We start from the raw sequence: 23537 nt of genomic DNA on the forward strand, positions 1-23537 counted from the left end.
GTGGGGGAGGAAGGGAAAGGAGATTGTGAGCCGCTCTGAGACTCTTCGGAGTGGAGGGCGGGATATAAATCCAATATCTTCATCTACCTCACAGGGTTTCTGTTGTGGGGGAGGAAGGGAAAGAAGATTGTGAGCCGCTCTGAGACTCTTTGGAGTGGAGGGTGGGATATAAATCCAATATCTTCATCTACCTCACAGGGTGCCTATTGTGGGGGAGGAAGGTAAAGGAGAACACGGCACTTGAGCCCGAAAGATTCTACAAACCCTAATGATGATGCCAGACGTGAAAACCTGAAATCTTTGGTAAAGGAGATTGTGAGCCGCTCTGAGACTCTTTGGAGTGGAGGGCAGGATATAAATCCAATATCTTCATCTACCTCACAGGGCGTCTGTTGTGGGGGAGGAAGAGAAAGGAGATTGTGAGCCGCTCTGAGACTCTTCAGAGTGGAGGGCGGGATATGAATCCAATATCTTCATCTACCTCACAGGGTGTCTGTTGTGGGGGAGGAAGGGAAAGGAGATTGTGAGCCGCTCTGAGACTCTTCGGAGTGGAGGGCAGGATATAAATCCAATGTCTTCCTCTACCTCACAGGGTGTCTGTTGTGGGGGAGGAAGGGAAAGGAGATTGTGAGCCGCTCTGAGACTCTTCGGAGTGGAGGGCGGGATATAAATCCAATATCTTCATCTACCTCACAGGGCGTCTGTTGTGGGGGAGGAAGAAAAGGAGATTGTGAGCCGCTCTGAGACTCTTTGGAGTGGAGTGCGGGATATAAATCCAATATCTTCTTCTTCTTCTGTCATGTTGAGGAAGAAAGCAAAATATTTGAAGACTGGTTCATATCTGGGGGGGAGGGAATCCTCTTGGAAGCTCAGGGTCCGGAATGAAAACATTTTCTCCGGCCAAGCCAAGTTCCCGTTCTTTGGTTTCATTTTTCACACCCCATTTGCCCCGAGAGTGACAGCTGGCAAAGTGAATGCACCTTTTGTTCTCCTTTATCTGTATTCCAGCATATGCCCGCTAGTGTAATTTAACAAGCAATACCACAATACCACCCCCGGTGCGTCCACGCCCCACTACGGTTGCTGGAAAGGCATGTGTTTCTAATCAGCCCTCCGCTCGGCTTGGAGAGCGCTTTGGGGCAGCAATTCATTTCTGTGGCTGAACCTACAAATTGACAAGGGGAAGATCAGATGCCAGCAAGCCCTCTCTGCCACAATGAACTGAAAGAAAAAAAGATGGGCAGATGAGCGATCTCACCGTGAGGGGAGCCAAGGAATCGGCCCACGGGTGAGGTCAAGCACTTGACTAGGGCGTGTCTTTGATCCGACCTGGGACAATGCAGAGGCCAGAAGAAAAACCGGAAGTGCTCACACTTGTATTCTCTGGGCAAACCACAAAGACCCAATGGACAATGCAGCTGCCATGCTGACCCAAGTGGTTGTGTAACAAGTTTTAAATTACATTCATACCCCCATCTTTCTTCGGCGGGACCCAAGGAAGCAGAAATCAGGGGGATTCCCAGAGGTTTTCTCTCCGGGCACGGACCAAATTTGTACTTGCCCCGCGGCCCTGTCAAGTGCCTTCAAACTTTGCCCTGGGACCACGGTCGACTCAGGTCTCAAACTGAAGCCGCCTCCTACTCAATCAGACCCCCTTGGTCCACCAAAGTCTGTCTCTTCAGACTGGCAGCCACTCTGCAGGGTCTCAGGCTGAGGTCTTTCCCATCATCTACTGCCTAGTCCTTTAAATGGGAGACGCCGGGGATTGAACCTGGGACCTCCCTGTAGTCCAAGCTGAAGTCTACCACTTCCTCAAGGTCAGTCTTGTCTGCTCTGAGTGGCAGCTGCTCTCCAGGGTCTCAGGCAGAGGTCTTTCACATCACCTACTGCCTGGTCCTTTTTAACTGGAGATTCTGGGAACTGAACTAGGGACGTTCTGCATGCTGAGCTCTAACACTGAGCCGCAACCCCTTCCTAAAGTGGGGGGAGGCTACATACACCCAGCACACATCTAGTTTGGCTCCTAGGGTGAATCCGAATGCAGGTGAAGCCTGGATGCTTCACCGGCTCCAAAGCAGACAAGTGAATTCTTTTGTAAGAGTACGAAGTGGGGTTTGGACTTACTGCAAGAACGTGTTCCAGGAGCTCTAGGTATCCCAGAGTGCACTCCGTCCCATAGCGCAGTGCTCTCACCCGGACCTCCTCGCTCACGTCGGGGTGGTAAGAAGCTTGCTAACGATGCAGGAAAAAGTAAATAAATTACGAAAGTATATAAACCACATTATCAAAGCCGGCATCCAAGGTAGAAAAGAGACGAGCTTCCTGGGGGACAGAACCCCCACGGCCTCCTCTCTGTGGGTCAGCTTGACCGATGTTTCATTCCATTCTCCCAAAATTTCAAACCTGCCTGGAAATTCCTCTAGTAATTTATCGGCCTGACAAGAGATGCTCTCCATGAATATTTAAGTCCCGCCCCCTGCTTCAAGAGTTTTCAAACAATTTTATTAGTAACATATGGTAATAAATTTCAATTTCTTACTTCATTAATAATTACTTTTTTTTTAATCTATCCCATATATTACTTTCTACCCACCCCTCCCCCCGTTACTTGACCCCTGCCGGTGTTATATACTTAAAAGCTTAATATTAAAGGTACCCTTAATTTATAAGAACTGAAATTAATATCCTCCTCCCTCTTGTACTTAGCCATTATCAAAAATTGTCCAATGTCCTCTTATTTTCCACTATTTTCTACGTATCTTCTGAACTTCTTCCACGCCATCTTAAATACTTCTAAATCATAGTCTCTTAAAATTCTTGTTAATTTGTCCATTTCACTCCATGTCGTAACTTTTACAATCCAATCCTATTTCTCTGGTATTTTTTCTTGCTTCCACAACTGCGCATATAATGTCCTAGCAGCTGAAAGCAAGTACCAAATTATAGTTTTATCTTCTTTTGGAAATGTTTCCATTTGTAATCCCAAGAGAAAAGTCTCTGCAACTTTCTTAAATTCATATCCCAAGATCCTAGAAATTTCTTTTTGAATCTTCTGCCAGAAAGAACCTTCATGTTTTTTACATTTCCAACACCTGTCTGGCATCTTATTATTCATCTTTGCCAATTTCTTAGGAGTCATATACTATCTATACATCATTTTAAAACAGTTCATAGTCTCTTAAGGTTCTTGTCCACTAACCGCCCCCTGCTTCAAGAGTTGGCCCCTTTCGCTCAAATGGTTTTCACAAATCCCACCCCCTCCCCATTATTGCAGCCACAAGAGCTCTCGGGGGCGCTTTTGGGAGAAACAAAAGCCCCTTTTTTCACCTTGCAGGCCGTCAGCATGTCAGCCACCGCTTTGCGGCTCAGGTTGGCCGTGGCGATCACATCCTCCTGCCGGCAGGAATTGCCGGCTGCCACAGCTTTGGCTGTCGCCATGGTGATGCCTTTCGTCATCCGGATGGATTCTTCCGGCGAAGACGTCTTTTCGGGAACCTCCTTGGACTGGAACACCTGGAAGCGGGGCAGGAGATGGAGAGAGAGAGAGAGAGAGAGAGCAAACAAGCAGTGAGAAACGGGATCAGCGAAAACTATTCCAGCGCTTGGCGATGACCTCTGGGGTCAAGGTATTTTGCCTTGAAACCGACATGGCTGTTAGGGAATGAAAACGATGTTGTGAGAAACGGTTGGCTTCTCCCCATAAGCAGCATTATATTCTCGATGGGGTGTGCAGAGCATGGGAAGCCCACTGTGTAAGCATCTGGAGCAGAGGTCCAGCAGTGTCTATTAGCGCATATTGATGGAAGTCTCTTTCTGGGGCAGGGATGCTCTGCATTCTTGGTGCTTGGGGGTGAGGGGGACAGTGGGAGGCCTTCTAGTGTCCTGGTCCCACTGGTGGACCTCTTGATGGCACCTGGGGTTTTTGGCCACTGTGTGACGCAGAGTGTTGGACTGGATGGGCCATTGGCCTGATCAAACATGGCTTCTCTTATGTTCTTATGGAACACAGAGTGTTGGACTGGATGGGCCACTGGCCTGATCCAACATGGCTTCTCTTAGGTTCTTATGTGACACAGAGTGTTGGACTGGATGAGCCATTGGCCTGATCCATCACGGCTTCTCTTATGTTCTTATGTGACACAGAGTGTTGGACTGGATGGGCCACTGGCCTGATCCAACATGGCTTCTCTTAGGTTCTTATGTGACACAGAGTGTTGGACTGGATGGGCCATTGGCCTGATCCAACATGGATTCTCTTATGTTCTTCTGTGACACAGAGTGTTGGGCTACAGGGGCCACTGGCCTGATCCAACATGGCTTCTCTTATGTGACACAGAGTGTTGGACTGGAGGGGCCATTGGCCTGATCCAACATGGCCTCTCTTATGTTCTTAAACAGATGTTCTGCCACTGAGCTAAGTCACCTCTCTCTCCTTGAAGCGGCCTTACACTGACTCAGAAGCCTGGCCCATCAAGGTCAGTATTGTCTACTCGGACTGGCAGCCGCTCTCCAGGGTCTCAGACCGAGGTCTTTCACATCACCTACTATCTGGTCCTTTTAACTGGAGATGCCAGGGATTGAACTTGGGACCTTCTGCATGGCAAGCAGAGGCTCTGCCACTGAACCATGCCCCCCTCCCCTTCTAGGGGGGTTTGCAGGCGCAGCAAAAGGGGGAATCTCCCGAAATTGCCCCCTTTAAGAAATGTAACTGTGCACACTCCCCCCAACCACTGCAGACGGTTGGGCTGAGTTTGCAGCAGCTGTGGGATTCGCAGTTCATTCTTCTAAGCACGACCACCCATCAGCCTCCCGCTGCATGTTGGGTCTCCTCAGCCCCACCCGTAAAGCCAAGTCTGTCCTCAGTTTCCCAAGAATGGCTACCAGGCCTACTCTCAGGGAGACCAAAGGAGGCCAGGCTTTTACCGCAAGCTCCTGCTTGATGTATTCGATCGTGGCTTCGAGAGCTCTCGTCCCTCGCGTGGCCTCGTCCTCCACGGCTTTCACCGTCTTCAGAAGAGACGTGACGTTCGTCACCATCACCTAGAAAGGGGGGAGGAGGAGGAGAAGCGGCTTCAGTGCTAAGACTTCCCAAGACAGGAGAAAAAGTATAGGATCAAGACCCAAATCTGAATGACAGTTAAGACAAGTGGACTAGATGGACCCTCACTGGTCTCCCGCAACCCCCCTCCGGGCTTCCTCGTTTTATTTATCTCATTCATTCATTCGCAAAAATTTCAACCCCGGAATCAATCCTTTTGAATTACTGGCCAAATTTAAAACTTTTATCCAGTAAAAAAAGAACTGGCAACTCTATTATGATGGCTAAATTTCTGATAGCTCAACTGTGGAAGCGAGATGCTTCTCCTACAAAACAACAATGGATGTCTAAAGTATGGGAAATAGCGGCATTAGATAAACTAGCCATACAGATAAGGGTAAATGACTTACCGCAGAAAGGAAAACGATTTTATTGAAAAATGGTTCCCATTTTTTAGTTACATCAACTTAGAAGAAGAATTTGAAAAATGTATTCCAAAAGAGTACATAAATTTCTCGTATTATTGAAGCTTTTTTATATATAAGATAGTATAGTGATAGAGAATATATTTGAAATATGGATTGTAAATGCAAAGCTATGAATTAATAGAAGACTGTAAGAGTGCTCTTATTAATATTGTTTTATGTATATTACATGTATTTTTTTTTGTTGTTTATTTTGTTTAATGTTTGTGGAATTTTTAGAACAATTAATAAAAATTTAAGTACAAAAAAAAAAATTTCATCCCGCTTTCCTGCCTTCTCGAGGGCCACTGAGATGACCCACAATTCAAGACATAACATGATAAGAATCACATTTTGGAAACATTTAAATCTAGGGTTGCCAAGTCCAATTTAAGAAATATCTGGGGACTTTGGGGGTGGAGCCAGGAGACATTAGGGGTGGAGCCAAGACCAAGGCTGTGACAAGCATAATTGAACTTCAAAGGGAGTTCTGGCCATCACATTTAAAGGGACAGCACACCTTTTCAATGCCTTCCTTCCATAGGAAATAATAAAGGATAGGGGCACCTTCTTTTGGGGCTCATAGAATTGGACCCCCTGGTCCAATCTTTTTGAAACTTGGGGGGTATTTTGGGGAGAGGCACTAGATGCTATACTGAAAATTTGGTGCATCTACCTCAAAAAACAGCCCCCCCCAGAGCCCCAGATACCCGCGGACCAATTCTCCATTATTTTCTATGGGAATAAATCTCCATAGGGAATAACAGAGTTCCCAGCAGACATTTCCCTCCCCTCCCCCCGCTTTCTAACGACCCTGAAACAGGGGGAGGGCCTCCAAACCGGGGGATCCCTGCCCCCACCTGGGGATTGGCAACCCTATTTAAATCCAATCACAATTTTGAACTGATAAGCAGTTTAAATGTAACATCCAGCAACAGGGCAGCAAATGAATTTCATTACCTTGGCTGCTCCCTTGAGCTGGTACATGGACGGGTCATCGGCCGGCTTGCTGGCTGCTCCTTTGGTGGCCCCAATGAGGTCTGACAGGGCCTTTGCGACATCCTTGATGGCGTTGATCAGCACAACCTGATGGGATAGGAAACCACAACGCTAAGTTAGCGCGACGGTTTTGCCAAGCTTTGGGGAGAGACGGGGCACAGGGAGGGAGTACCTCTGACATAACGCATTGATTCATTTAATACTCAGATGGCTTTACAAAGAGATTAGACCAGGGGTAGACAAACTTGCCGAATGTAAGAGCCAGCTGATGGGTGGTGGGGGCTTGATGAGTCACATGTAGCTCCCGAGCTGCAGTTTGGCTACCCCGGATCAGACAGATTAATGGAGAATAAGTCTATCAATGGCTACTTGCCATAGTGGCTGAGGAGAACCTCCATATTTAGAGGCAGTAAAACTCTGAATCCCAGAGCCAGGAGACATCAAAGGAAGGCTTCAGCTTCTATGCCTTGTCATTGGTCATCCAGAGGACCTGGCTGGCCTCTCTGTGAGGCAGGAGGCTGGGCTGGCTGGACCCTCACTGGTCTGACCAGCAGGGCTCTTCTGATGTTCTTCTCAGGGGAAGGCCTCGGCCTCTCTGCCCTGTTACTGGCCCTTCAGAGGAACTGGCTGGCCACTGTGTGAGACAGGAGGCTGGACTAGATGGACCCTCCCTCGTCTGATCCAGCTGGGCTCTTCTGATGTTCTTCTCAGGGGAAGGCCTCGGCCTCTCTGCCCTGTTGTTGGCCCTCCAGGGGAACTGGTTGGCCACTATGTGAGACAGAAGGCTGGGCTAGTTGGACCCTCTCTGGTCTGATTCAGCAGGGCTCTTCTGATGTTCTTCTCAGGAGAAGTCCTTGGCCTCTCTGCCCTGTTGTTGGCCCTTCAGAGGAACTGGTTGGCCACTGTGTGAGACAGGAGGCTGGACTAGATGGACCCTCACTGGTCTGATCCAGCTGGGCTCTTCTGATGTTCTTCTCAGGGGAAGGCCTTGGCCTGTCTGCCCTGTTGTTGGCCCTCCAGAGGAACTGGTTGGCCACTATGTGAGACAGGAGGCTGGACTGGATGGACCCTCACTGGTCTGACCAGCAGGGCTCTTCTGATGTTCTTCTCAGGGGAAGGCCTCGGCCTCTCTGCCCTGTTACTGGCCCTTCAGAGGAACTGGCTGGCCACTGTGTGAGACAGGAGGCTGGACTAGATGGACCCTCCCTCGTCTGATCCAGCTGGGCTCTTCTGATGTTCTTCTCAGGGGAAGGCCTCGGCCTCTCTGCCCTGTTGTTGGCCCTCCAGGGGAACTGGTTGGCCACTATGTGAGACAGAAGGCTGGGCTAGTTGGACCCTCTCTGGTCTGATTCAGCAGGGCTCTTCTGATGTTCTTCTCAGGAGAAGTCCTTGGCCTCTCTGCCCTGTTGTTGGCCCTTCAGAGGAACTGGTTGGCCACTGTGTGAGACAGGAGGCTGGACTAGATGGACCCTCACTGGTCTGATCCAGCTGGGCTCTTCTGATGTTCTTCTCAGGGGAAGGCCTTGGCCTGTCTGCCCTGTTGTTGGCCCTCCAGAGGAACTGGTTGGCCACTATGTGAGACAGGAGGCTGGACTGGATGGACCCTCACTGGTCTGACCCAGCTGGGCTCTTCTGATGTTCTTCTCAGGGGACCTCCACATTCAGAGGCAGTCAGCCTCTGAATCCCAGAGCCAGCAGCCAACACCAGGGGAAGGCCTCAGCCTCCACACCTTGCTGTTGGCGCCACGTCAGTCCACAACGAAAGCTCGGGGCTGTGCAATCGACTCTCCCTTTAGCCTCGGCCTTGACAGGCACCGGCTGTCGCCTTGGCAACCTGCCTCTCCCGAGCTCAGATACGAGGTGGGGAAAATAATCTCCAAATCCTCACTTTGTGTGGGGGTGGCCGGCAGAGATACTGCCTTGCCTCACGGACAACCCCCCCCAGCAAGCTTTGCCTGTTGCCAACACGTATACGGATTCCCCCCCCAACCCCCCCCCCCCAATAATTGGCTTTACCACATTGTCAGCTGCGGCTTGCACGCCTTATTGGATCACATCCCTTTGGGGGACGCTTGCACCAAGCGTTCATTTTCACAATTAGATTTCCCTAATTTATTGGATGGGCTTAACAAGCGAAGTCAAAACAAATTAACTGCTGGGACAAGAGCGTTAAATTTGACAATGCTGAACTGCTGAGGAGCTTTCGTTCAAGAAGGCGACAAGTTGATGTCATTCATGAGCTCCTTGGGATAGAACCACAGAGCTAAAAGGGACCCCAAGGGTCATCTAGTCCAACCCACTGCATGATGGAGGAAATTCACAGCTACCTCTCTTCCCTGACTCCCCCTATGCCCAGAGCAAGGGAAAAAATCTACAGGATCCCTGGGCCAGTCTGCCCTGGAGGGAAATGCCTTCCTGACTCCCAAAGTGGCAAATGGCATTACCCCGGGCGTATGAGAAATGCCACGAGAACTGAGCACGGGCTCACCCTTCCACCTTCCCTCTTACCATCAGCCTACATTACTAGTTTGAATCAGAAATTACTAGTCTGAAACACAAAGCAACGAAGAAGAAGAAGAAGATGGTGATGATGTTATTGGATTTATATGCCGCCCTCCACTCCAAACCTCAGAGCGGCTCACAGTCTCCTTTATCTTTCTCCCCACAACAGACTCCCTGTGAGGTGGGTGAGAGCTCTGACAGAAGCTGCCCTTTCAAGGACAGCTCTGCAAGAGCTATGACTGACCCAAGGCCATTCCAGCAGCTGCGAGTGCAGGAGTGGGGAATCAAACCCGGTTCTCCCAGATAAGAGTCCACATACTTAGAGCTATGGCTGTCCCAAGGCCATTCCAGCAGGTGCAAGTGGAGGAGTGGGGAATCCAACCCGGTTCTCCCAGATAAGAGTCTGCACACTTAGAGCTATGGCTGACCCAAGGCCATTCCAGCAGCTGTGAGTGCAGGAGTGGGGAATCAAACCCAGTTCTCCCAGATAAGAGTCTGCACACTTAGAGCTATGGCTGACCCAAGGCCATTCCAGCAGCTGTGAGTGCAGGAGTGGGGAATCAAACCCAGTTCTCCCAGATAAGAGTCTGCACACTTAGAGCTATGGCTGACCCAAGGCCATTCCAGCAGCTGTGAGTGCAGGAGTGGGGAATCAAACCCAGTTCTCCCAGACAAGAGTCTGCACACTTAGAGCTATGGCTGACCCAAGGCCATTCCAGCAGCTGTGAGTGCAGGAGTGGGGAATCCAACCCAGTTCTCCCAGATAAGAGTCTGCACACTTAGAGCTATGGCTGACCCAAGGCCATTCCAGCAGCTGTGAGTGCAGGAGTGGGGAATCAAACCCAGTTCTCCCAGACAAGAGTCTGCACACTTAGAGCTATGGCTGACCCAAGGCCATTCCAGCAGCTGTGAGTGCAGGAGTGGGGAATCAAACCCAGTTCTCCCAGATAAGAGTCTGCACACTTAGAGCTATGGCTGACCCAAGGCCATTCCAGCAGCTGTGAGTGCAGGAGTGGGGAATCAAACCCGGTTCTCCCAGAATTAGAGTCCGCACACTTAACCACCACACCAAACTGGCTCCCACTACACCAGTCTGGGATCCCACCAGTTAGTCCCTCTAGCAAGGAATAGAACTCATAGCCCAGAGCCTGCTTCCTTTATTTGGGGAGGGGAGGGGGCAAAGGTTATGGTGAGCTTAGACCTGCTGGTTCAAGCTCTGTTGCGTAAGGCAACACGAGTCGCTGGTGATTTGTAGCCCAGCTGCCTCCAGCTGTAACCATCCCACTTGGGAGGCGGGTTAAATTGCAGCCACCCTCGGCTCAGGCAGAGACGATGTGTCCCGGGGGATGGAAAACAGCAAGCAGAGAACAGAGCCTGTCTTTCCGGGGCTACCTGTGTTTCCGGGTCATCTGAGCCCAGGCTGGCGGCTCCCAGCTTCACCACCTCGGCCAGTTGAGTGATGGTGCTGGCCGATGACTGAGCTGCTTGAGCCAGCTTCTCTTGACTCGACGCGGCCCCGGACACCAAGAGCTTTGTGTCCTCAACCAAGGCTTTCGCAGTCTTCAGAATATTTTCCCTGGGAGAAAAATGGAGGGCAGGCGGAAGGAAGAGGAGAGAGAGAAGGGGTGCAAGAGTCAAATGGTATTTGGCAATGCTGCACTGTTGACGGCGACGGAGGTCTGCCCTCGTGAGCACTTTGACTGAAGAAGAAGATATTGGATTTATATCCCATCCTCCACTCTGAATCTCAGAGCGGCTCACAATCTCCTTTCCCTTCCTCCCCCACAAGAGACACCCCGTGAGGTGGGTAGGAGCTGAGAAAGCTCTCCCAGAAGCTGCCCTTTCAAGGACAGAGTCTCAGAGTGGCCTACAATCTCCTTTACCTTCCCCTCCCCCCCAACAGACACCCTGTAAGGTAGGTGGGGCTGTGAGGGCTCTCCCAGAAGCTGCCCTTTCAAGGACAACTCCTACGAGAGCTCTGGCTGACCCAAGGCCATTCCAGCAGCTGCAAGTGGAGAAGTGGGGGATCAAACCCGGTTCTCCCAGATAAGAGTCCACCCACTTAACCACTGGCTCTCACGGACTGCTGATGCTTGGTGGATCAACACCCAGGCCAGACTGGCGAGTCAAGTTTGGACAGAGGAGTTTTGATCTTTGAGGCTGTGCAAGTGTCAGATGAAGAGCAGCTCAAGTGCAGTGACTTCTCTTCGGAAGGGAACGAGGCGTGGTCACAGCAGAAGGGAAGAGACAGTTCTGAGTCTCATGGTTGCTAAAAATTCATAAAAGACATCAGAACAGCCCTGCTGGATCAAACCAGCGAGGGTCCATCTAGTCCAGCATCTTGTCTCACACAGTGACCAACCAGCTCCTCCGGAGGGCCAACAACAAGGCACAGAGTTCTTCCCCCAACATTAAGAACATAAGAAGAGCCCTGCTGGATCAGAGCAGTGGTCCACCTAGTCCAGCATCCTGTCTCACACAGTGGCCATCCAGTTCCTCTGGAGGGCAATCCACTGGGCACAGAGGCCGAGGCCTTCCCCTGAGAAGAACATCAGAAGAGCCCTGCTGGATCAGACCAGGGAGGGTCCATCCAGTCCAGCCTCCTGCCTCACACAGGGGCCAGCCAGTTCCTCTGGAGGGCCAACAGCAGGGCAGAGAGGCCGAGGCCTTCATAAGAACATCAGAAGAGCCCTGCTGGATTAGACCAGGGAGGGTCCATCTAGTCCAGCCTCCTGTCTCACACAGGGGCCAACCAGTTCCTCTGGAGGGCCAACAGCAGGGCAGAGAGGCCAAGGCCTTCATAAGAACATCAGAAGAGCCCTGCTGGATTAGACCAGGGAGGGTCCATCTAGTCCAGCCTCCTGTCTCACACAGTGGCCAACCAGTTCCTCTGGAGGGCCAGCAACAGGGCAGAGAGGCCGAGGCCTTCCCCTGAGAAGAACCTCAGAAGAGCCCTGCTGGGTCAGACCAGGGAGGGTCCATCTAGTCCAGCCTCCTGTCTCACACAGTGGCCAGCCAGTTCCTCTGGAGGGCCAACAGCAGGGCAGAGAGGCTGAGGCCTTCCCCTGAGGTTGCCTCCGGGCTCTGAGATGCAGAGGCTTAGTGCCTCCGAATGTGGAGGTTCCCCTCAGTCACCACGGCTATTAGCCATTAATAGACTTTTACTCCATGAATCTCTCTAATTCCCTTTGAAATCTGTTTCTTCCTGTGGCCCTCATTATATCCTCTGGCAGCAAATCCGACAATTTAATCATTCTCTGTGTAAAGTTGTATTTCCATTTTTAAAAAGCCCACGTGTGAAACAATGGTGACATCAGGGGCGTGGCCTAATATACAAATAAGTTCCTGCTGGGCTTCTTCTACAAAAAAAGTCCCTGTTTCTACATAACTTTGTGAATAATCACTTAGTACAGTGCAAGCCCGTGGCCTGTGTAGAGAAGCCATCTTGAATAATTCAGTTTTGCGTCGTTTGCGACAAGAAAAAACAGAGAGGGGAAAGAAATTTAACCCCAAAACTGGAGTAAGAAATCTAAAAGGTTAATATGCAATTATAGGGCCAAACATTAAAAGCACAGTGTATAATAAATCATAAGCAAACATACATGTATTCGTACATGTATTTATTATAGAAAGCTAAAACCATTTAGGGGTCCCTCATTAACCTCTATCCTTTGCAGAAGAAGGATTGCAGATTTATACCCCGCCCTTCTCTCTGAATCAGAGCCTCAGAGTGGCTCACCATCTCCTATATCTTCTCCCTCCACAACAGACACCCTGTGAGGTGGGTGGGGCTGAGAGAGTGCTCCCAGAAACTGCCCTTTCAAGGACAACTCCTGCCAGAGCTCTGGCTGACCCGAGGCCATCCCAGCAGCTGCAAGTGGAGGAGTGGGGAATCAAACCCAGTTCTCCCAGACAAGAACCTGCGCAGTTAACCACTATACCAAACTGGCAATCATAAAACCACAATGGGAACCCACGTAACTTAACTTGACCTGATGCGTTTCAACCTAGGCTGGTCTTCAGAGGTTAGAAAAGGAAGTACATATATTGGCTCATAATACAGAATACAATAAAGCAATAGAACAGTGCTGGACCACATGAAAACTTAATGAAGTGACAAAGGATTAAAGATATTCTTGAGGCCACTTATTCTACAGCAGGGGTGCCACGTGTGGCTCTTTCTTGCACATTGTGTGGTGCTCAAAGCCCCCACCATTCCATCAGCCAGCTTGGAGAAGACATTTCTCTCTTTAAATCGCTCCTCCAAGCCAAGCCAGCTGGCAGCTTAGAGAATGCATTTGAAGTTGCTTTTTTCCACATCTTCCTCCCCATCTCTCTCTCTCTCTCCTTCCTTCCTTCCTTCCTCTCTCTTTCTTTCTTTCTCTCTCTCTTTCCTTTCCTTCCTTCCTCTTTCTTTCTTTCTTTCTTTTTTTCTTTCTTTCTTTTTCTCTCTCTCTCTCTTTCCTTTCCTTCCTTCCTGCTCTCAAATATCTGACGTTCATGTCAAACATCCGTCGTTTATTCTTTGTGGCTCTTACACGAAGCATGTTTGGCCACCCCTGGTCTCCAGCCTTTTGTCCTAATCAAGGGCATACATATTGCATCCGCCGTCTTATCGTATGCCTCACCGCATGGTCCAGAATTGATCGAGGTAGGTGTAAGGTCAGCGCCTACGTGCCAAGAGTTATGTTTGCGGCCAGCCAGGAAAGGCGGAGCCTTCACAGCCTCTTCAGCCAGCCTCTCTCCCTCCCTGAATTCCCAAACTGCACTCACCTGTGGTCGGCAAAGGACTCGTTGTTTTCAGCATTCAGGGTTCCGGCTGTAGCAAACATGATGGTGGTGTCCAGGTCAGCGATGATGCCCGAGACAGCGCTGGCGGCGGTGATGCAGGCCTGGGTGCCTTTGTTCCCGGCCTGAAGGGCTGAGAGGACCAGGGATACCTGCAAGAGAGGCCAGGAGGCTAGTAAGAAATCCAGGGAAGAGTCGCATTCCAGCAAGGGGAAGGGCTGTAGCTCAGTGGCAGAGCATCTGTTTGGCAAGAAGAAGGTCCCAGGTTCAATCCCCAGCATCTCCAGTTAAGGACCAGGCAGGAGGTGATGGGAAAGACCTCTGTCTGAGACTCTGGAGACTAACGGAGAAGGGCTGTGGCTCAGTGGCAGAGCTTCTGCTTGGCATGCAGAATGTCCCAGGTTCAATCCCCAGCATCTCCAGTTAAGGACCAGGCAGTAGGTGATAAGAAAGACCTCAGGCTGAGACCCTGGAGAGCAGCTGCCAGTCTGAGTAGACAATACTGATCTCCAGGGCTTTTTTTGTAGCAGGAGCTCCTTTGCATATTAGGCCACCCCCCCCCCCCCGATGTAGCCAATCCTTCAAGAGCTTACAGTGGGCCCTGTACGAAGAGCCCTGGAAGCTCTTGAAGGATTGGCTACTTCAGGGGTGTGTGGCCTTATATGCAAAGGAGTTCCTGCTCCAAAAAAAGCCCTGCCTTGATGGACCAAGGGTTTGATTCAGTTTAAGGAAGCTTCATAGAGAGAGGTGCCGTAGCTCAATGGTAGAGCATCTGTTTGGCATGCAGAAGGTCCCAAATTCAATCCCTGGCATCTCCAGTTGAAAGGACCAGGTAGTAGGTGATGGGAAAGACCTCCGCCTGAGACCCTGGAGAGCGGCTGCCAGTCTGAGTAGGCAATACTGTCCTTGCTGGACCGTCTGGTTTCAGAAAAAAAAAGCTTACATGTGTGTTGAACAAAGTTGTTTTGCATAGGTCCAAAAACCAGTTTCACGTATTTAAGAGTCAGTCCAAAAGGGCTGGGGAGATAAAGAGCCGCAGCCCCGAATCTGGGCCCAAGTGGAATCTGACAACGAACAGATCAGGTAGGATGCCTTGGTCACAGCTGCAGCCCTTCAAAGTTACTGTTTGCCCACCTTAGCAAAAGAAGAGCCCCATTAACAGAGGGGTTTTGCGTGACGTGTGAATGAATGAATGAATGAATGAACTTTATTAGTCATAGACCAATATAAAAACTACAACACATCATATAAAACCCTCCTAAAATACCTGAGATAGTATAAAATACCCTCCTTAAAAAAACATAAAATACAATAAAATACTTAAACATTTCCCCACCTATACAATCCAAGGTAACGAAAATATAATTTAACCAATTTTAAAATTCAAGTCAGTTCCAATTTATATAAATCCTTTAAATCAGAGTATATAAAAACATTTATAAACTAAAATTCCAAGCGGTCATACAAGACATGCAGTTTCTTGTTTCTTAGTATGGAACTTCACAAGATAATGGCAAAATTTGGCTATCTGTCTAGAAATAGTTGGACTTGCATCCACCAAAAGTTTCTCCAAACATGCCTCATCCGCGTCTGCCATTGGTTTAACTACAAACGGGGAAACAAACCTATCCCTCTGTACTTGGTGGAAAGGGCATCGAAAAAACATATGGGTCATCGACTCCACCTCTCCCATAGCACAAGGTCTTCATACGGGACTTTTCTATATTTCCCTTCTAGCACCTTTGAGGGCATGGCTGCACATCGAGCCAACGTAAAGGCTCTTCTGTGGGCTGGTACCTCCAAATAAAAAAAGTACTTGGCCGTCCTCATAACATATTTGGTCTCAGTAGATGCTAAAAAAGAGGGGGCCTGTTCTAGATCCCTTTGTCTCTCTATATCGCAGATTCTTTGTTTGATAATACTTTTTGCTTTGGCATAGCTCTGCGCCAAGAGGTTTTCAAGTGAGAATCCTATACTTTCTAAGTTGCTTCTGACCAATTGCAGCCACCTTGGCCTATAGGGGTCTTGAGTTATTAAAGGGAAGAGGCCTTTTTTGTTTTTATGGATCCTTAGCCATTGATATGCCGAAGATAACATAATTCTGGCCTCAATTCTCATTTGCCCAGTTTCTAAACGCAAAAGGGCATTTGACACACCTGGCGGAAGCTGCAAAATGTTACGAAGAAATTTAGATTGCACTTTCTCGAGAGCCTTCAGTTTTTTAGCCGAAATGCCCAGGTTAATACCATAGAGCAATTGTGTTAACACTTTGTATTGGAACAGTTTTCAGTGCTGCCGGAACATAGAAGGCCCCCTTAGAGCAAAAAAGTCTCAGATAGCGCACATTGTTTTCTCAGCTTTCTCCACCCTCATATTACAATGTTCAGTATAGGCACCTGTATTCTGAATTACCATTCCCAAATAAGTAAATTTTGTTACTTGTTCTATTTTCTTCCCTTTCATAGGCGTGACATGTGAAGAGCACCGTACCTTTTCACTGACAGCGCGGGCGCATTCGATCAACTCCCTCTTGGTGTAGCCATCTGTGGGGCAGATCTGGAGGGCGCCGGCCTTCTGGACCAGAAAGATGCAGCTGTGGCCGAGTTCTTGGACCCGGGTTCTGATCTGGAAGCCTATCTGGAGAGGCAAGAGGCGGGGGTTGGGGGACACAACATCCCGACGGTTATTTGTTGCCGAGGCATTGCTACTTTTTGCAAATACATTCCCAAGCTGCGCTTCTTCCTCTGTTGTGAAATGGACCATGGGACTCCCTGCCCCAAGCTGACATCATTATGAGAGGAGCAGATAAAAGCCTGCTGGGATTGGCCAGAAAATGGAGAGGGCTCCGAACAAAGCCGTCTGCCATTGACTGGGATCTTATCAGCCCTTTTGGCTCAGCTGAATTCAAAACCTTTCTCTAGATTCTCTCCAATGGGAGGGGCCCTTCAGCCTGCTTCAGAACTGGCTCAGTGTAGCAGAAAGGAGTTATCATTATAGCTCAGGAAGTCACTGGTTCAAATCCTGGCTTCACCATGAACTCAATAGGGCAGGGGTGTACAAACTCGTTAGTTATGAGGAATGGATCTGACATGGGCTGGGCTGTGTGTGTCATGAAAGGTAATGCCAGGTAACAGACACAGACAAACACAATCAAAGATTTCTTTAAAACTTAAGATAAAATATGTTTCAAAGGTTATCACGCTTGCACTATTTGGTTTATTTAACAGTTACTGGTATGATAACGGACATCTCTTCTTCTGAATGACTGCATCAAAATCTGGAGACAGTGCCTCTGCTGTAGCAGTCCTGAGTATGCTGTTCAGATGTGTGTCTGTAAATTGCAAACCTACTTTTGATTTACTCGAGGGCCTGATAGGACCCCTCCGGGGGCCTGATATGGCCCCCGGGCCACATGTTTGACCCTCCTGCAATAGGGGGCCCTTAGCATTAGGGATTAGACGGATTAATGGAGGATAAGTCTATCGGTGGCTACTAGTCACAGTGACTGAAGAGAACCTCTGCATTCAGTGGCACTGAGTCTCTGAATCCCAGAGCCAGGAGGTAACCTCAGGAGAAGGCCTCAGCCTCTGCTCTGTTGCTGGCCCTCCAGAGGAACTGGTTGGCCACTGGGTGAGACAGGAGACTGGAGTAGGTGGACAACCCCCCTCTCGCACACACCCCTTAAAAAGAGAGAGAGAAAATATCAGAGTGCAGAACTGCTGCAGTGCATACTTCTTATTTTAAGAGTCAGCCCCTTGCATAAGACACAAGAAGAAGACCGCAGATTTATACCCTGCCCTTCTCTCTGAATCAGAGACTCAGAGCAGCTTACAATCTCTTTTATCTCCTTCCCCCACAACAGACACCATGTGAAGTGGGTGGGGCTGAGAGAGCTCTCCTAGAAGCTGCCCTTTCAAGGACAACTCCTATGAGAGCTATGGCTAACTCAAGGCCATTGCAGCAGCTGCAAGTGGAGGAGTGGGGAATCAAACCCGGTTCTCCCAGATAAGAGAGCTATGGCTGACCCAAGGCCATTCCAGCAGCTGCAAGTGGAGGAGTGGGGAATCAAACCCGGTTCTCCCAGATAAGAGTCCGCGCATTTAACCACTATACCAAACTGGCTCTCAAGTGAATGTTGGTTAACTCCAAAGAAGTCCAAGGGCTACAGACCTCCTCTGGTTCTGCGGTGGCAGCTGCCATTCGGCCCTGGAATGCTAAATGCCCGTAGTCTATAGTCATTTGCGAAGCCAGTCCTCCGAGCTCCTCTGGGTTGGTAACCGACTTGGTCATCTGGAGAGAAAGGGAAAGGAAGCGAAGGTGATGAAGGCATTCAGAGACTCAGCCCCTGGGGTGGATTTTGGAGGTAAAGCTTCAGCTGTCCTCAGTTCCAGCTGGGAAACACACAAAGAAAACCCAGCCAAGTCCGCTGGAAGCGCTCTGCTGGAGGAGAGTGTTCTCCAAGACTAGTGCTGTATGGGGCGTTTCGTGATGTTATGATAAGTGGGATATGTCTCTTTGACAAAGGAACCTTCAGAAACAGTCTCACAGGCGGCTTTACTGTCAGTGGCTACTGGCTGCCCACTTCCAGCATAAAGCTGAACTAAATGATGAAGCTTTTATCTTGGCTATTTTGAAAAAGAGGAAAATGTTCACGAGACAACCAAAATCAACTGCACGCGAAATTCTGTAAGCCCTGGCACTTTCATTCACCCGCGGATGCGGGCGAGTAGCCTACAAGCGCTTGAAGTCTGGAATTGACAAGATTGAATGGGAAATTTCATTGGAACTTGATTCTCCGCACTTTGTATCTTTGAACTTGAGGACTTTTGTATATTTTGTAATAAGGTGTATTTGTGAACTGCTTTTGAAGAATTATTTGTAAAAAAAAAAATTCTTTGATATTGCTCGTTATTTTCCCACATTTTTTGTATTTTTGTATAAACTCCAGGCGGTGGCTGGTGATTTCCTAAAATTACAACTTATCTCCAAGCTACAGGGATCATCTCCCCCTGGAGAAAATGGCAGCTTTGGAAAGTGGACTCTGTGACATCATACCCTACTGGGGTCTCTCCTGTACCCAAACCCCAGGGATGCCAGCCTCCAGGCAGGGTCTGGAGCTCTCCTGGAATTGCAGCTCATCTCCTGACTACAGAGATCAGTTCCCCTGGAGAAAATGGATACTTTGGAGTGTGGGCTCCACTGGGGTCTTTCTTTCCCCCACATTCTACCTCCAGATCTCCAGGAATTTTCCAACCTGAAATTGGCAACCCTATGCCCCCAGCCCCCACTGGTGGATGGGGAGACATGGAATCCTACCCCCCCCCCCCCCAAATCTCCAGGAAAGCTCTAGCCTGCATTTGGCAGTCCTACACAGCAGCCAATCAGATGCCCCCAGAAGGCCCAAAAGCAGGGCACAAGGCCAAAGTCTTTCTCTGCTGCTGCCTCCAGTGACTTGTATTCAGAGATACACTGCCTTCGAACATGGACGTTCCATTTAAATATCTTGGCTAATCCTCATTGGTGGACCTCTCCCCCTGTAATTTATGTAACCTTAAAAACTTTTAACCTTAACAAGAAAGATGCTTATGAATTTCCTGGGATCCTAGTTGACTACTGCAGCAAACTCAAAACGGTTGAGATGTTTTGGTCTGACCCAGCCAGCAAGAATAGAAAAACAAGACCTGAAGCTCCTCTCCGGAGTTCCTCTTACCATTTCTTGGGCTGTGACGGCAATCGCTTTGGAGTACTTGACCACGGTGGTCTGATAATCGACAAAGGACCCCTTGGGCTCTGGCGGCGTGCCCTCATCCAACTGGGAGAGAGAAGGAAAGAGGAGACATGGCTCAGTGGCAGAGTCTCTGCTTGGCATGCAGAAGGTCCCAGGTTCAATCCCTGGCATCTCCAGTTAAAGAAGACCAGGAAGGTGATGGGAAAGTCATCTCTGCCTGAGACTCTGGAGAACTGCTGCCATCTACAGTGATGGAGATAGGCTGTGGCTCAGTGGCAGAGCCTCTGCTTGGCATGCAGAAGGTCCCAGGTTCAATCCCTGGCATTTCCAGTTAAAAGGACCAGACAGAAGGTGATGGGAAAGGCCTCAGTCTGAGACTCTGGAGAGCGGCAGCCTGCCTGGGTAGACAATACTGATCCTGATGGACCAAGAGGCTGACTCAGAATGAGGGGAATACATTTAGGGAGGGGCCGCGGTTCAGTGGAAGAGCCTCTGCTTAGCATGCAGAAAGTCCCAAGTTCAATCCCTGGCAACTCCAGTTTCCACAGAACAAGATTGGGCAATTCCCTCAAGCCCTGGAGGGGAACTTGCATGCAGATAGTAAATCCGAAGCATTTCCCTGTTGTGAACCAGAGCTCCTTGGGCCAAAAGAAAGCTATGACAGAGTATAAGGGCTGCCACCAATGCTTTTGCACAGAACATAGGAACATAAGAGAAGCCATGTTGGATCAGGCCAATGGTCCATCCAGTCCAACACTCTGTGTCACACAGTGGCCAAAAGAACCAAGTGCCATCAGGAGGTCCACCAATGGGGCCAGGACACCAGAAGCCCTCCCACTGTTGTCCCTCCCAAGAACCAAGAATACAGAGAATCACTGGCCCAGACATAAGAAAAGCCATGTTGGATCAAGCCAATGGCCCATCCAGTCCAACACCCTGTGTCACACAGTGGCCAAAACCCCCAGGTGCCATTGGGAGGTCAATCAGTGGGGCCAGGACACTAGAAGCCCTCCCACTCTGCCCCCCAAGCACCATGAATACAGAGCATCACTTGCCCCAGACAGATAGTTCCAACAGTACACTGTGGCTAATAGCCACAGAGGCGTGGCTTTCCTACGTTTCCATCACAGCCTTGTGCAACCAAGAAAAGGAAACTAGGAGGAAGAGGTGGGGTTTATGCAAACAGCCACAGGACAGGTTCTCAGCTCTTGGCATGATGGGACAAAAAGGCCTTCTGGGTCTTTGTAACAGAGCATTCTTGCAAGGCAGACAAAGAGAGGATTCCCAGTGAGTGAGACGGACCTTGCTCATGGCCTCAGCTATGGAATCCACCATGTTGCCCACCATGCCCACTTCGCTGGCAGCCTCGTTCAAGGTGACCATGATGTCATCCACGGCTTCCTTCATCAGCTGAGCAGCTTCCGTGATGGCGTCATGAGTGTGCGAGGCCTGAAGGGAGTTGACAGGGAAACAAACACAAGAGAGTGGGGCTATGACTTAACGGTTAGAGCGCCCGCCTGACGTGCAGAAGGCCCCAGGTTCAATCCCAGCACTGCTAGCTAAAAGAGACTACAGAGTTTCAGGGTGTGACCTTCTTCTGCCTAGACCACGGGGTCCTCAACCTTGAGCCTACAAGCACCTCTGATATTCTGACACAACGTGGTAGGCACATTCGCAAAATGGCTGCTGCAGAAGGCGCAGCCAGCAACAAAATGGCTGCTACAAAAGGCTGCTACAATCACAAAACATCAGAGAAGGGGGTTGTATATAACTCTTAGTAACCCTTCAATATCACGAGCAGATGTTCCATTTAACAGCATGCCTTTCAATCTGGACAGCCAATCAGAAGCCCTGCTGGGCAAAAGCCCCTCCCCGGCCCCCATTTCTAAAGGCACTTGGTAGGATCCATACGCTATAGGATCCCTAGCCTAAATGGACTAATCACTAAATTCCATACAAGGCAGCTTTGTTATCTATTTATCCGGTGATTTGTATCCTGCCTCTCCAGAAAACGTTCGAGGCAATTAACAAGAGACAGAACAATAAAAATACAGATTTAAAATGCATCAATAATTAAAGCTGGTCCAATAAAAACTAAATGTATAAGCAACGAGACCATCCAAATGCATTAGTTAAAAACATCAGTCAATAAAAGCAACAGTAAAAATGATTAAAGGCATAAAAGGAAGCCATAAAAACAACGTATGTTCCACATGCTTTTCAACCCAGTTGCTTCTGGTCGTTTGGAAGAAAAGCAAACTGGCTTTTTTTGCAGGAAGGCAGCTGTAGATGCGGAAGAAGACAGACACAGAACGCAAAAGGGGGCAGGTGCAGAAGCAGAGCGGAAATAAAATGACAGGCAGCTATTGGGCACTAGACACCCTAAAGCAAGGAGATGGAGCAAATCCTAGAATCGTAGAGTTGGAAGGGACCTCCAGGGTCATCTAGTCCAACCCCCCTGCCCAATGCAGGAAACTCACAAATACCTCCCCCTAAATTCACAGGATCCTCATTGCTGTCAGATGGCCATCTGGCCTCTGTTGAAAAACCTCCAAGGAAGGAGAGCCCACCACCTCCCAAGGAGGAAGCCTGTTCCACTCAGGAACCACTCTAAACTCACAAACACCTCCCCCTAAATTCACAGGATGCTCATTGCTGTCAGGTGGCTGTGACGGAACCGGCCCGATTCTGCCTTCAGACCCGGTCCCGTCAGCTCCCTATGGAGTCGCCAACTCCTGGAGGGAGCTATTTCTCCTCCTGCCCCTTGGGCTCGCTGCCACCACCTGCTCAGTCTAGGGGTTCAGATTGAGAGGAACAGGACTCCCAATCCCCCTCTCCAGCTATGAGGCTAGGCCTCAAGGTCCTCTGCCACCCTGCACTTGGGTTTCACAGAGACCTCAGCACTTCTTTGGGGCACCCCTGGAGGATTGGCACCGTATCCAACTGCATGCCTTCCCCCTTGCCCGGGGCCCCCATTATAAAACAGCGTGGTCTAAGGCGGTTGGGGATCTATGTGGTACAGAGATTGACTACCAGCATTTAAACAGTAAAGATATATTTATTTAAAAGAGAAAAAGAAAAGAAAAAAAGAACAAAACAAAAGCAGTTGCATTTAAAAAGTTAGCACAGCACAGCACAGCAAACAGTATGATAAACAAAATGTGGTTTTAAACGCGTTCTCCTGTCCCTGATCTAAACACACCCTGCCTTTTGGGATGACTTACTTGGTCTTACTGCCTGGAGGCCTCATTTTCCTGACTAGGCCGCATGCCCAGGCAGGAGCCCCACACTGGCAACCTCTTCCTTCGAGCTGCAGCTGAGAACTGAAAACTCTCCCTGCTTAACTCACATGCAAAGAACAAAAGCACTTCCTGCCTCTCTAGGAGACTTTCCCCCTAGAGTTGTTGGTTTGGCTCTGGAAGGGAGGGGGGGAGTGAGGGGCAGGCTAGGCCGAAGCCTGCTTGGCAGTTTAGCGATCCCTCCCAATGAAGCACCAACATGGATTAAAATGGCGTTTCTCCACAGTGGCCATCTAGCCTCTGTTTAAAAACCTCCAAGGAAGGAGAGCCCACCACCTCCCAAGGAGGAAGCCTGTTCCACTGAGGAACTGCTCTAACGGTCAGGAAGTTCTTCCTAATCATAGAATCCTAGAGTTGGAAGGGACCTCCAGGGTCATCCAGTCCAACCCTCTGCACAATGCAGGGAACTCACAAATGACTCCCCCTAAATTCACAGGATCTTCATTGCTGTCAGATGGCCATCCAGCCTCTGTTTAAAAGCCTCCAAGGAAGGAGAGCCCACCACCTCTCAAGGAGGAAGCCCGTTCCACTGAGGAACCACACCCTGTTTTATTCTATTACAACAAAACTAGAGAATCTTGTGGCACTGAACAACTAACTGAGATTTCTTATGAGCCTGCTCTGAGAAGGGAAGTCTGGGAATCAAAGGATATGGAGGGGGGGGCGGGGCTCTAGTCCACAAAAGCATGGTCTATTGCAGGCATGGCCGAACTGTGGCT

The 23537-nt window shown here is 49.4% G+C and overlaps 1 protein-coding gene across 1 annotated transcript in view; it reads right to left on the bottom strand.

Moving 5' to 3' along the window:
• The window catches only part of TLN2 (talin 2), a 254331-nt gene that overhangs the window by 22165 nt on the left and 208629 nt on the right, over window positions 1-23537 (bottom strand). The window contains 10 exon segments of the mRNA XM_060259753.1: window positions 2125-2232; window positions 3328-3513; window positions 4924-5040; window positions 6463-6588; window positions 10396-10579; window positions 13777-13943; window positions 16282-16428; window positions 17962-18081; window positions 19502-19603; window positions 20822-20968. Coding sequence (XP_060115736.1) covers window positions 2125-2232; window positions 3328-3513; window positions 4924-5040; window positions 6463-6588; window positions 10396-10579; window positions 13777-13943; window positions 16282-16428; window positions 17962-18081; window positions 19502-19603; window positions 20822-20968 — 1404 coding nt within the window.

The sequence above is a fragment of the Heteronotia binoei genome, chromosome 19 (genome assembly GCF_032191835.1).
Source record: "Heteronotia binoei isolate CCM8104 ecotype False Entrance Well chromosome 19, APGP_CSIRO_Hbin_v1, whole genome shotgun sequence".
NCBI lineage: Eukaryota > Metazoa > Chordata > Lepidosauria > Squamata > Gekkonidae > Heteronotia > Heteronotia binoei.